Genomic DNA, 14,171 nt, shown 5'->3' with positions numbered 1-14,171 from the left:
GCTGTTGGATCATCTGGTTGAAATGAAAGACAGAGCTGCATTACTACCGCTAGTGTTCAGCTTTTTAACATATGAAGAAGTTAGCCAGTGATAACCGAGGACATTTATTTATAGGTATTTTAAAGGTATAGTAAAAGCAGTAATTCAGTTCTCAGTGTGAGGGTGGAAAATGGTCAAAACTAAATGATGGCTTTGTTTACAGCAAAAATAACTTGATGCGGCATTCCTGTGTTGATGTCAAATATAGACAAGAATACTATGTTTCTGTTTGAATATATAGATGGAACATGTTGTCTCGTGCTCATGTGATGTGTGTGTGTGTACGCATATGTGAGTGAGTGTCCAGTTGCATTCTCTCATATTTGCACACGTATACATACTCTAATAATGCTAGTGCACAAGCGCCTGAAATAGCCCTGTATTATATAAGGAACACTGGCCTGGCCTGTCCTAGACCCAACAATCTGGTACACATGCTGCTGCTCACTCAAACACTGTGGCATGTGAGGGGAAAAAATATGCAAATTCTTAAATGCAGCAAGCACACATGAAAACACCTCCAGGTCACGAACATGTGTGTTTGTGTATGGTAGGACAGGTCTAAAACTGTCTGGATCATTGAATTACTCAGGAGTGACCTATACTCTCTGAGACAGAGAAAAGGTATTAGGTTAATTACAACAGTTGGGAATAAGGTCTGAAACATGCTTTTCGCAAATACTTGAACTCAAATGCTTCTATTTCATATGTAACGTTACGTTACAGAAAGTGTCAGACAACAATTTATGGCACTATGTAGAGGTACATGCTCCACTTGCAGCCTTAATGCAAGAGGTGTACAGTGGAAAAGGTTTGTATGAATTCTATTTTGACAAGTTGAATGAAAGATGGAATGTTGCAATTCTAATAATAGTCATGCACGTATATGATATGAGTAAAAATCGTGTCATGTCATAACACCAAATGTGTACGAGACGAGTTGTTATTTTGGAAAACAGCTACTTGTGTAATCAAGCAATTTTTTTGTGTTTTTTGTTTGCTTTTTGTTTTATAATATTTTTTTTATTATTTTTGTAATTATTTTGTTTTGTTTTGCTTTTCAAGTTGTAATATTTTTTTTGTTGTTTTATGTTGTGGGGTTTTTGTTTTGTTGTTTTATTTTCTCTTTTTTGTTGTTTGTTTGTTTGTTTTCCAGTCTCATGAATCTGACTGATTTTAGACCGTTTTGTTCTGTTCTGTGGTTTCATGTCATAATTTATTTTTGTTTTATTTTCTGTTTTTTTTAGTTTTGTTTTGTTTTCCAGCCTCATTAATCTGACTGATTTTAGACTTCTTTTTTTATTGCATGAGAGAGAATAAGTACAGGCAGTTCATAACTAAAAAGAAATCTGTGGGGTGCTGGTAATTTATTCTTCTTTTGTGTTGTATTTTTCTGCCTCTCATTTGTTCCTCCTCCCTGTCTGAACCCAGTGTTCTGTCTTTCCTCCCCTGCTGAAACTTTACCTTTAACCTACATGAGGGAAATACTCTGGCTCTGTCTTTCTCTCCCCTTTTTTACTCCTCCCGTTCAGCTGGCAGTTTCAACCCCCTTCTTTCTCGCTCTGTTGTCTGTGGTTTCTCCTCTTGCAGTTAGCACGTGGGAGGAGTTCCCTGTAAGAATGTGTGGTAAGAATGCATATGGAAATGCATGCTGCAACAGCTAGCCAGTGTGGTAAAAAACAGGCCTGACAAATACACATCCCACTACACAACTTAAAAAGCTGAGATTCTTCAGGCTCTTATAAAATTGTGTTTATGCAATGCTGACGAGCTTATATGTAAACATGGCAGGAATAAACAGGAACAAACATCATTATCTGCTGTCATGGTATTGCCAACACCGACTCTGTGCAGAGATCTGGCTCTTTGTTTCACAAAGTCACGCGAGATTAACTATCAGCTGTTCGCTGGGGGTGACGCTAGCACTGCACGTGGCTTTTCTCCGCCTTCTGTGCTGCTTTCGTGATTGGCAGGAGCTTGGAAAGTGCTGATTGGGCAGAAGTTTTCTGGCCCCTCCTATTGACTGAAAGAGCTGTGTTTGTGCTGGAAATGTGGACAACCAAGAGGAGGAGGATGCCATAAGGGTACTTAATGAAGGCAAACTTAATGTCCCTTCCTTTGCTAGGTCTTAAAACCTTGTGTTGTTTTTGTTTATTTTTTATGTTTAATACACATTTAATTTAGCATTTCAGATGTGAGTTGATTTTTAATTGCTAATTTAAAGTTCCTACTTCTAATCCTACTGTGATTTTAAGGTTTTAGCACTGTTCACAATGCAATGTCTCTGACACCAACTATTTATCATCATTACTGAATAAAATACCATTATTCATGAAATGGCATGCCTCTAACTTGGACTTTTGGGTTAAAGAAATCGGAATTTGTAATCAATATGACATTGTAGTGATGTTCATGCACTCATCTCCTAATAAAATCATTCTGACGTGACTTTAGAAGACTTTATCTCAGTCTAGCAACTCCCCATTTAGGTACCTTTAGCAAAAGTCCTATTGGCTTTTTGTGTAGCTTTTGGTAAACTGTGCTTTTAATTTCATAAATGAATGCCAGTAAATAAATAGAAGAAACTGTTTATATTTATTTTTGTGAAAGTAGGAAAGGGAGTATATTAGTTCCACAAAAGTGGGTCATAGAACAGATCTTCGCAGTATGTTGTTGTTTTCCTGGTCTAATAGTCCAATAGCTATTCTGTGTCGCCACCCGTTGGTTTTTCTGGGCCGTAATTGGTTTGCATAGTATTATTTTTGCAACAAAGAAACCACAGTGTGTATTCAATTTGTGAGCACCAGCTGACATGTTCTGGCTAAAAGTATCACCAGTATGGAACTGCTAAGCCAGTCACCATAAGAGCCCTGTTGTAAAATGTGGCTTCCAATCCACTGACAGATTGGAGTAACGAAAATATTCCAGAAATAGACTTGAATGTATCAGTATTGTTTTGACACAACCCTACCAAAAACTAAGAGCATCAATACACTCTTTCTCTTTGCAGAGCTATATTGAGTGTATCCCACCCCATGGATCATTCTGTATGCTTTGCCTTTTCAGCCTCATGTTGAAAGAAAAAAAAAGTTTGGATCAGAACTTTTAACGCTGCATCATGAGAATGATATTTAACAACTGGATTTCAACTGCTAGTTTGAGAAATTATATTCATATGTGGCACAACAACCAACGGATCTCCAATGTTTTTTTTTTTTTTTTTATTAATTTCAGAAACATATTTTATTAGTACTTACATTACTGATATGTAACACTCTTATTTCTCTCAGACACGCAAATGTTTCACACACATCACTTTTCCTTGGCAAAACACACTTTTTGTGTGGAATGCTGTGATATGATTTCATGTAATTTCTGTGGAATACTGTTTTGGTTCACAAACTATGAAAAAACACACTTTTAGATGATAATAGAGAGAAGGAGAGAGAAAGCTGTGCAGTCAGGGGGGATAGGATACTCTCTGTTGGCCCTGTTGTCCTGGGTGTCTGATGCTATGAGAACAATAGGCCCATCAACTGCCATGTGGACGCTTTTGTTTGCAGCTCAAAGCTGTGCGCAAACTTACTCTCATGAATCTCAATTCTATCTGGTTCTCAGCAAACATGACTCACCTGCACCTCAAGTTTTCATTGGGATGATTATGACAGCAAATGTTATTACTAGTCTTAATTTGAATTGTCAGCTTCATTTTTTCACGTGCATGCACAATAGTGTTGGTATTCAAACAGGTTGTGGGTGTCAAATCCAGCTGTGTTTTGGAATCTGGTGTGTCACATTTAACACGCGTTTCTACATTCCATTTAAATCCAGACAGCTGGTTTCTTATTAAGCTGTTGATCAGGTATGTTTTGTTCCCGGAGAATATGCTGGTGAATGCGTGTTTGCTTAGCCCAGTTTTCACAGCTGGTAAACAGAGCAAAGATTGTTTGCTATGCATAAACAGTGTTATCTTCTCTGGAACTGTGAAACTGGCTATGTGATTCTGGTTGTATGAAAACAGAAGTTAAATCTGCTTCTAATGTTTCAGTAACCATTGGAAATACACCACATTAAATCAAAACTAAAGTTTTGTGGGTTTCTAGTCCATGTTCATTAGTTTTGAGGCTAATCAATAGCATTTAGGATCTATACACCAGATGTGCCACTTCCCGAGGACACGTTCTGCCCAGGATTTCTAAATTGCCTAAAATAATCAGGTTTTGGCCATTTGTCCTGCGCTGATCGATCGTTGTATGACATCAAAGTACCGCGAGATCCTGGGCAGAATATGTCCCCAGGAAGTGGCACCCCTGCTGAAAAAAAACAATAGAAGCATCACAAAAGAATTCTAATGGTTTCCACTACAAACATTACAAACCATCAACTTTTAACCATTAAAACCATTAAAAAAAATTTTTTTGTGGTGTGTTTTGGGAAATATTCCATTAGGATTTATTGGTTTTAACAAGCCACCAATAGAAGTTGACCAGTTACCAGTAGAGACCCACAGACTCCATTACAGTTTCCATTAAAACCAATGCAATTGCTATTATAACCATTAAACCATTACACATTTTGTGAAGGTGTCAATTGTTTGTTTGTTTTTTCAGCAGGGATATCTGGTCACTAGTGCACCTAGAAAAATTGCTAAACTTTATAGATGATGTATCATTTTATTCACAGGGACATACATATTTTTGTCCAATTTTAGAATAGGTTGGTTTCTCCATTAACTGACTAGCATTATCAAGTAGTACAAGTTTTTCCACACTGTGATGTAAACTACAGACAAACCACTCAGTATGTCCCAACCCTAGGAAAGGAAGAAAAAAAAAAAATTATAAGAACCAAAAAAGATTTTCAACATAATCCAATAATCCCGATGTGAGAGTGTGTTACTCTGAGAGGACATACTCATACTACCAGCTATCTGAGTAATATGCTGTGAGGTTTTTGAATGAGTAAATGGCAACATGTCAATAACTTAATCAATGTCTCACCTCTGTTTTTATCTAGAAGCAGCAGAGGAGTTCTTTGAGTATGATGCTGAGGAGTTGCTGATGTTCCTGACACTCCTGATCACAGAAGGACGGACTCCAGAATGCTCCGTAAAGGGGCGGACAGAGGGTGTTCACTGCCCAACTGCCCAGTCTGCTATGCCTGTCCTTACCAAACATGAATGCAGTGACAAAATACCACAGGTGGGTTACACCTTTTTAATTAACCCAAAGAGGGGAATGTAATTACATTTCACAATTTGTAAGTTAAATGATGTAAAATATGTCCTTATGTTGTCATCAACAGCTGTATACCTCTAAGAAAACATTATCCTTTCAACTTGCTGTTCTTTATTATTAGTGACAGACAGGGAAACCTGTTTGAAAACAGTCAGAATGTTTGCTCATGACAAAAAAATTGTACATTTCACATTTAGGTTAATGACTTACAGGTTTTTGTGCATTGTTTATGCTATTTTGCATTTTAAAGTCACTAGCACTCTGTCAAAACTAGTTACAGTTCAGACATTGTAATGTAGTAAACAACAAAACTTTTTCCCCAATGCAGTGTCATCAGGCAAGAAGAGCAAGGTCAGAGGTCATGTTACTATGGCGCAATCACATCCCCATTATGATTGAGGTGATGCTGCTTCCTGACTGTTGCTATAGCGATGAAGGCCCAACCACAGACTGCACAGACCTAAATGATCCAGCAATAAAGCAAGATGCGCTTTTACTAGAGAGATGGACTTTACAGCCAGTGCCCAGACAGTAAGATTTGCTCTTCACAGTACTTCCAATACACATTCTTTCACACAGGTCTAGAGAGTTTTAACAAACTTGGTGTTTGTTGCAGGAGTGGAGATCGATTTGTTGAGGAGAAAACCTTGCTTTTGGCTGTGCGTTCCTATGTGTTTTTCTCGCAGCTCAGCGCGTGGCTCAGCGCCTCTCACGGACTTGTACCGAGAAACATCCTATACAGGTAACATACTCTAGACACAAACACTTTCAAGGGTAGGAAGAAATTATGACATTTATGAAGGTGAAGCTACATTACATTTTGGTAGGATTCTCACTAGGTGTGTTTTAGAACACAGCAATTTGTATGTTGGGGATTCCATGAGATTTGTTAACGAAACGTAAACAGAACAATAATGCATGTAAATAGTTTGTAAAAACCTTCCAGAAGATTTTATATGTGCCTTTCAGGAGACTGTAGGAATGTTTCAGAAGAGACAGGAAGTCAGGGGAGTCAAGAGAGAAAGGAAGAAAGACAGAAAGTCATACCTTACATACATTGTACCATTCGATTCAATGCAACAGTTTACACAAGAATGGATTTTTTTAACAACGCCTTTTGCTGTATTTTGCAGAATAAGTGCAGCTGATGAAGAACTGATATGGAACTTCTCACAAACACCCTCTGAACATGCTTTCCCTATCCCGAACGTGTCCCATAGTGTCGCTCTTAAAGTGCGGGTTCAGTCTTTGCCTCGCCAGCCCAAATACCCCGTACTCAAATGTAGCATCCACTCAGGTATAGCTTTTTTGGGCAAGAGAAACCTGGAGCGTGGAGAGGGTAGGAACCATCCTGGAGAGAATCGCAGTTCCCTCCGTCTGCCAGGATCTCCACTCTTCTCCAGGCCTCTACGCCCTTCTCCACCTCCCCACAGCCCTCTTAACACCCATAAATGCCACCCTCGCCCTGAGTCCCCTCTCCCACCAGGCAAAGCCGTCAAGTGGCTGTACTCTCGGCTGAACGGCGGTGTGGACACCCCCCCTACAGAGGTGTATAACTCGTGTACTGATGGGGCGGAGAGCCCAAAGACCTCAAGTGTGGAGTCGCCAATTCGTGGTTTTAAATCACTCTCCATTACCGACCCTTTAGTTACCCCCAGCCCAAGTCCCAGCTCCATCTCAGGTGAAACCAACCCCCTCATTGGCTCCCTGCTTCAGGAGAGACAGGAAGTCATTGCTCGCATTGCTCAGCGACTGAATTTATGTGACCCTACAGCTCCCCATCTCCCTGATGCTCTCTTCACTTCTCAAGAACCGCCAGGACACAAAACAACCTGGAACTCATCGCAGGATAAGGAGCGCTTGAAGAAATCCAAAGAGCCCCTCTTCCCAGTCCCCCAGCCTCAAAACCACAATGGAACCAGTCCAGAAATCCCTGAGAGGAGCCGGTCTTCTCTCTTTGACACCCCCTTGAGCCCTAGAAGCAGAACACGGCCGGACAGAGTCGACCGCGAATCAAAAACTTCCCCAAAACTCTCGACTTGTAGGCGCCTGGTACTCAGTGACCAGTCTTCTGAGGGTTCTCTGATTGCAGATGCAGTTCAGGACATCTCGAGGTTGATTCAGGAGCGACTGCAACATTCCTACAGTCTCCTGAATGGCACCTATAAATTGAAGACCTCTCAAACTGAACAGGTTGAGACAAATCACGGAGCGCAGACAAATGGCTTTGTATCATCAAGCAATGAGAAGCCTTCAAGCGCACCCAATGGTGAGGCAAGCACAGATCCTCGTATTTCTCAAGCAACAAAATGTTGCAGATCTCCTGACTCTCGTCACAGTAAGCGGGACTGTTCCCCTAGACCACAAAATGTGGCCGGTTTAAAACTTGAAGACCACAGCGTCACAAAATCACAGCCTTTAATGGCAACTAATAAGCAACATTATGCCAGTAAAGAGTCCTGGACCTCCTTGAAAAGCAACTCTAGCCATGCAAGCTCTCCTCAGGAGAATGGCCTGACCCGGACTGGATACCTCCAGCCCTTCAAGACCCAAGAGGCAAACCATGAGAAAGGAGCAGAAAAGGATGTCTGGAATGGGTCCACTTGTCCTACGAAGGATGAGAACCAGGAGTCCTGGGCTTCTCCCTCTAGCACACCAGCCAACCTTACTTGCAACACCTCCAGTCCTGCCCCTGCCCAGAGCAATCATACTGTGAGTTGATATGTCTCTCTCTTATGCGTTTTTTATGTGTAAATGCAGTAAGGTCAAGTGGGTTTATACAAATACATTTGTTTTCTGTTGTGTTTTAAAACCTTTATTTGAAACCCACTGCTGAATTTCTCCTCTCTGTCTTTGTATTAACAGAGACCCTCCCCATTGAAGTCATGTAGTAACTGGAAAAAGCGACATAATCGCCACTCCATAGATGGAACTGCAACAAAAGCCTTCCACCCCTGCACAGGCCTACCTCTCCTCTCCAGCCCGGTAAGACTATAGATCTCTCTGTCACTCTCCAACACAGAGATTATAGCACAGCATCTTACTGAAAGGGCCCCAGAGTTTTTGTGTCTGTGACTCATCTACCCTCACATCTGAATCACTTTGTGTTTGTCTCAAATGCTGTCCACAGAATTTCTATGCCTCCTAAATGACATGCTAAAGAAGTCTTATGGGCCATAGACTTACAATAATAACTTCTTCTAACTCTTTATTAATACTTTCCATTAATACTCTTAGTAATGCGCTTAGTAAGTAATGAGTGTTTTCAAATCATACCAATGGCAGAAGATTCTGATTTGTACCGTATGACTCAGGCACTTCTCCTGTGTGGGAGTTTGGCGCTGTTACTCCAGATGAGTGGTGCTCTTGTTCTCTAGAGATCCACTCGAATGTAATTCTCACTATTTCTATTGGTTTTCATTAAATGTTACAAACAACTAAACTGTTTTGATCAGCATTTTCTGCAAGACATGACCAGTCTAAAAAAAAAAAGGTACTATGTACTGCTTTTTTATGTACAAAATTCCTGTATCCAGCCAGATTAGGTTAGTTTTTTTCGGTTAAAGAAATTAAAAACTTTATCGACTTTTTTTTAATCATTTCCCACGGAGTTTACGGGCAGTTAATGATTAGGGTTAGAGATAAGGATAGGTAAAAATTAAAGCATATCGATTATTTCCAAGCTGACATAAAATATTTGAGAATATTTGTGGCTTTTAAATCTGTCTTTGATAGATATGAGAACAAATAGATCCTTGGTCTGTTTGTTTGTTTGTTTTATAGTAGCCACAGTGTTACCATCTGATACCATATTATTGCGCGCGCACACACACACACAGTATTTTCTTGATTACAGGAGCTTTAAGTACTTGCATATACATTTAAAAAATAAAGAGGTTAAATAAGGTAGAGATAAGGTAGAGTAAATTAAGTGTAAATAATGATTGAAAGAAACTTAAATGCAATTGCAAATTGGGTACAGTATGTTGTGTCAGTATAAACAGATATTTATAAAACGTGCAATTGTGCATTTGGTCACAAGCTTGCAAAACAAAGATGTAAATGTGTTCATCTGCTTCCTCCTTTTTCCCCTCAGGTTCCTCAAAGAAAAAGCCAGACAGGATATTTTGATTTAGACACGTCTCTGATTCATTGCAGAGGTGTGCCATGGGCTGCCAATAAGAGGTATGGCTTTCTTTCCTCACTTTAGTATTTCCTCTGACCTGCTGTAGTCCCATTGTTCCATATTTCACTGTGCCATTTCTTTTACTGAGGCTTTCCTACATACACTGCCATCTGCTGTGTGCACACATAAACTAGAGGTATCCCTAAAGCTCAGACTACCTAAAATGGCTGACTAAATTTTGTGTGTGTGTGTGCAGGGTTTTGAAAAGATCACACGACTGTGATGAGTCTCAGCATCAGATCCTCAGTGCCAGCGCTCCACCCGCCAGCCTCAGCCTTTTGGGAAACTTTGAGGTAGATGAACAAATAATTTCACTCACGCACACACAATTAGTGAACAATCCTTTGCCAACAATTAGCCAACACCCTCTTTCTTTAATTGGTCTAATGGTTGTTTTTTAACCCTGCTCATACATTTACATATGCCTCAAAAATTTATAAAATTTCCATGTCAGTAATGAATGTTAAAACTAGACTTGTTCATAGACAGTCATAATTTCAATCTGGTAGGATTAATAGATGGATAGATAGATGTTTTTTGTGGTTATGTGTGTAGGAGTGTGTTCTGAATTATCGTTTGGAGCCATTGGGCACAGTCGAGGGTTTCACAGCAGAGGTTGGCGCCAGCGGAACTTTCTGCCCCAGTCACATGACCTTACCTGTTGACGTGTCATTCTACAGCGTCTCTGATGATAACGCACCTTCCCCCTACATGGTAATGACCCAAGCTGAGTTAGATATTTTGTGTACTTGTCGTGGGTATGTTACATTCATGAAGTTTCTATCATTTTTCATTGGTTAGTACAATTGTGTAAATAAAGAAACGTAACACCTGTGAAGGAGTCAATAATGTTATTAGCAATTTTTATGTTATTTAAAAGGCTCATACTTTATCTTGATTGAATTCTCCTCTTTAGGGTGTCATAAACTTGGAGTCTCTCGGTAAGAGGGGATATCGAGTACCTCCTTCAGGAACCATTCAAGTGGTAAGCATCAAATTATTTTAAAAACGCACACAACCATCTGCTTACAAATTGTGTGTCATAGTCATGACACACTTTTTCAAATGAATACTAACTACTCTCAAGTATGTGTAATAACCAAGACTGCATGGCAAGAGCAAAGGAAAATGTCAACCATTAAAATTGTTTACAGATGTGTCCTCTACTGGTGAATGTGTAGGAATTACATTATACATATAAACAAGATTAGAAAGAAAAATGAATCACTTACTAACCTTTCGAGTGTAGGCTTTTCATAGCCTGTGTAAATCTTAAAAAAAGAGACTTTTTCATGGTAATTGACGTTATAAATGTTGTCAGTACCTGTGCTTCCTTTAAAGTCTTCAATTTGCATTAGTCATGAACAAATCACTCTGATGCAGTGTTTTTAATGAATGATTTTGGATGATATTAAAATAAAACTGTTTTAATGGTGTTCCACCCACTCAGATAATTAACATCTGTTTCTGATTAAATGCCCACTGACTGTAACATTAACTGAATTTGGATTTGTGCTTGTGTTTTCCGTTTTCTGCTTGGACACTCAGCGGATGTTTTGTCTTCTGTCTCTGTCTGTCAGACCTTATTTAACCCCAATAAGACAGTGGTGAAGATGTTTGTGGTGATGTATGATCTGAGAGAAATGCCTGCCAGCCATCAGACATTCCTGCGGCAGAGAACCTTCTCAGTCCCAGTCAAACGCGAGTTCAACGGACAGAACAACAAAAAGCCGTCCCCACTGAGTCAAAGACGAACCCTCCGCTACCTCGTCCATCTGAGGTCGGTACCATGACGTGAAGCTGAATCCTCACTTGAGTATTTTTGAAAATAGGCTCATTTTCTAACTCCCCAAGAGTTTTACCGTTTTCGAATCCATTCAGCCGATCTCCGGGTCTGGCGATTGCACTGTTAGCGTAGCTTAGCATAGATCATGGAATCTGTTTAGACCATTAGCATCTCGCTCAAAAATGACCAGAGAGTTTCGATATTTTTCCTATTTAAAACTTGTCTCTTCTGTAGTTACATCGTGTACTAAGACTGACGGAAAATGAAAAGTTGCTGAAAATTTTTTCTAGGCCGATATGGCTAGGAACTATACTCTCATTCCGGCCTAATAATCAAGGAACTTTGCTGCCGTACTATGGGTGCAGCAGCGCCTGAAAATAGTCCCCAGCTACGTAACTAGTTATGATATAGCTGGGAACTACTTTCAGGCGCTGCGTAATATCATTTGCACCTGCTGCACCCATGGTACGGCAGCAAAGTTCCTTGATTAGTGTGGAAAAGGTCCCTGGAAAGGGCAGCCTGGATGTTGTCTTCAATTTTTTATTATAATTAAAAATATTTATAATGAATATGAATTAAATAATTATTTAGACCACTGCTGCATAAATAGCATAAAATACTTTCTGATCAAGATGGACAATCCTTTGTGATTACTAGATAAGAATTTTAAGAGTTCCAATTGAATGCCAGGCACCCACTATTTTAATAAACACATTCAAATGTTATCATACTATATAGTATAATGTACATTATAGTATAATCTGTCCCACAAGACAAAAAAAAAAAAACCACCAACAATGCACATGCACAATACTATCCTATGCCCTATGAAATATCCAACGCCCCCTTGAGGAAGACCAGGAAACTGTCATTAGCGATCTGTGTTAGCAAAATATGTCTGAGTTGTTTTGTATGCATTAGTGAACCTTAATAACTTTTTGCCTTTTGTCTCTCTCTTCCATCTGTCTCTCAGGTTCCAGAGCTCCAAATCTGGAAAGATCTACCTCCATCGGGACATCCGGCTCCTTTTCTCTCGTAAATCCATGGAAGTGGACAGTGGTGCTGCCTATGAGCTCAAATCATTCACAGAGTCACCTGCCGACCCCCCTTTCTCTCCCAGATGCTAATTTAATCTAGTCTAGTCAAGTCTGTTGTGATTTTAATCCAGCATAGGGGCCTTACTAAATCAAAATCTGTCATCTGCTTGTATGGGAATTAGAAATAGAGAAGCCCACTAAAGCGCACATACACATGCACAGAAGGACTGTTCACATTAATGTCCCCTTTCCTAAAATACACACAAATGATTCTTCAGTGCTTCAACATTGTTAGGTTTAAAACAACAGATGGTTGGGAGTTTTCATTTAGGCTTATTTCTAGACGTCCGGCATGGTGTGAGCAGATATGATGCAGGAAAAACAAAATCAACGGACCATTTCTTAAAAACAAAAGTCAAGTAACTGAATAACTGCAAGGATGTTTGAAGAGCACTGTGTTTTTCCACCACAACTGGAAGAAAATGAGTTTTGTTCAATGACTTTTTTTCTTTGTACTGTTACCAAACCACTTTAATCGGAAGTGTTGCAATAGAAAAACAAATATCTTACTAGCTTAGTGTTTACATATTTACTTTTTTGTCATCAGTTATTTAATATTTAAATTGAACTTTCATTTACTGCACATGCGATGCCTGTTGTGCAAAACATTATGATGTAGTGCAAGATATGTTTCAATCATACCATGTATTTTTGTCTTTCAAATTCAGATCTTAAAAGAATTATATATTATATCTATAAAATTACCTTTAAACATGCATATATTTGTGCTCTGTTTTTGACTACTTACACAAAATAGCAGAAAGTTTTGTGTGAGGGGTAGGTTTAGGTGTAAAGGGAATAGAAAATACAGTTTGTAGAAAAACCATTATGTCTATATGGAATGTCCCCACAAGTGTAGGCTACATGTAAATCTATAAAACCATCAACCAAATAGACATATCCCAGGATGCCTTGAATACACTGGTGGTAATGCATAGATTATCTTACATCATGAACATGGGTTTATAAAGTAAATCTGAGAAGAAAGATTTCAGTGACTGCGTACATAATGGAAATGGAGGTCAAATCTCCCGTTTTATCATGTTAAGACTTGGAGTTAAAATCCACATAATAAAAATATGGCAGACAGAACTTTTTTATGCTTGGTTAAGTATCTGCCTTTTCTATCTGGTTGCATTTGATTTATTAATCTCTTAATTTTAAAGTTTTCATCAGAAATTCAATTGTTTTAGAATTTGTTGCTGAAACCTTTAGACCTTTAACTTCCCTACAAAACACAAGCCCAATACCCACACTTGTGTTTTGTGTCGGTGCTAATTGGAAGCAAAACCAAATTTGACAAAATCCAAAGTATAGGCAAGCAAGTAACAGTATCCATCCATGTCTTCTCTTGCATAGTGGTTACTAAATACTGCAGTTTGTCTCAGTTATTTAACTTTCTATGTTAAAACATATAGTTACACGTTAAGAAATTTGCTGGAGATAAAAGCAGTTGAAATTGAGAGGGCGTTTCTTTTTAAATACCTTTTTATGTCAGTGTGTATGTGAATAAAGTTGGATATAATGTATATACAACTTTATAGAGAGAGCTGAGCAATAACACAGTTCATATTTTGCAATTATATAAACAAACCCAAACAAAATGGGATGCACCTCTGGTTTCCTCAAACACTTACACAGAACTGACATTAGTTGCAGAACAATGACTTTACAAGGAGTACAATTATAGATGGATAAAAGAAATAAGGCTTTTATTCTGGGCACCTTCTCCTCGTTAACAAACAGGATTAGTGCCTTTCAGAGCGGTAGCACAGAAGAAACAGGAAGAGAAACAACAATAAACAGCAACATCGAAACACACCTAC

At 39.0% G+C, this 14,171-nt stretch overlaps 1 protein-coding gene across 1 annotated transcript in view; it reads left to right on the top strand.

Annotated features, from left to right (window-relative positions):
* The window catches only part of LOC306843311 (atos homolog protein A), a 37,891-nt gene extending 23,720 nt beyond the window's left edge, over positions 1–14,171 (top strand). The window contains exons 2-12 of the mRNA XM_079374705.1: positions 5,056–5,240; positions 5,605–5,807; positions 5,893–6,018; positions 6,410–7,988; positions 8,142–8,261; positions 9,373–9,461; positions 9,659–9,755; positions 10,018–10,176; positions 10,379–10,447; positions 11,043–11,242; positions 12,222–14,171. Of these exons, the coding sequence (XP_079230831.1) occupies positions 5,056–5,240; positions 5,605–5,807; positions 5,893–6,018; positions 6,410–7,988; positions 8,142–8,261; positions 9,373–9,461; positions 9,659–9,755; positions 10,018–10,176; positions 10,379–10,447; positions 11,043–11,242; positions 12,222–12,375 (2,981 nt within the window). The 3' untranslated portion in view covers positions 12,376–14,171. The remainder of the gene's footprint in view (positions 1–5,055; positions 5,241–5,604; positions 5,808–5,892; positions 6,019–6,409; positions 7,989–8,141; positions 8,262–9,372; positions 9,462–9,658; positions 9,756–10,017; positions 10,177–10,378; positions 10,448–11,042; positions 11,243–12,221) is intronic.

This window comes from Barbus barbus (genome assembly GCF_936440315.1).
Source record: "Barbus barbus genome assembly, chromosome: 23".
Taxonomy (NCBI): Eukaryota; Metazoa; Chordata; class Actinopteri; order Cypriniformes; family Cyprinidae; genus Barbus; species Barbus barbus.
Note: the sequence above shows the minus strand (reverse complement) of the source record. Positions and strands in the feature narration are given on the sequence as shown.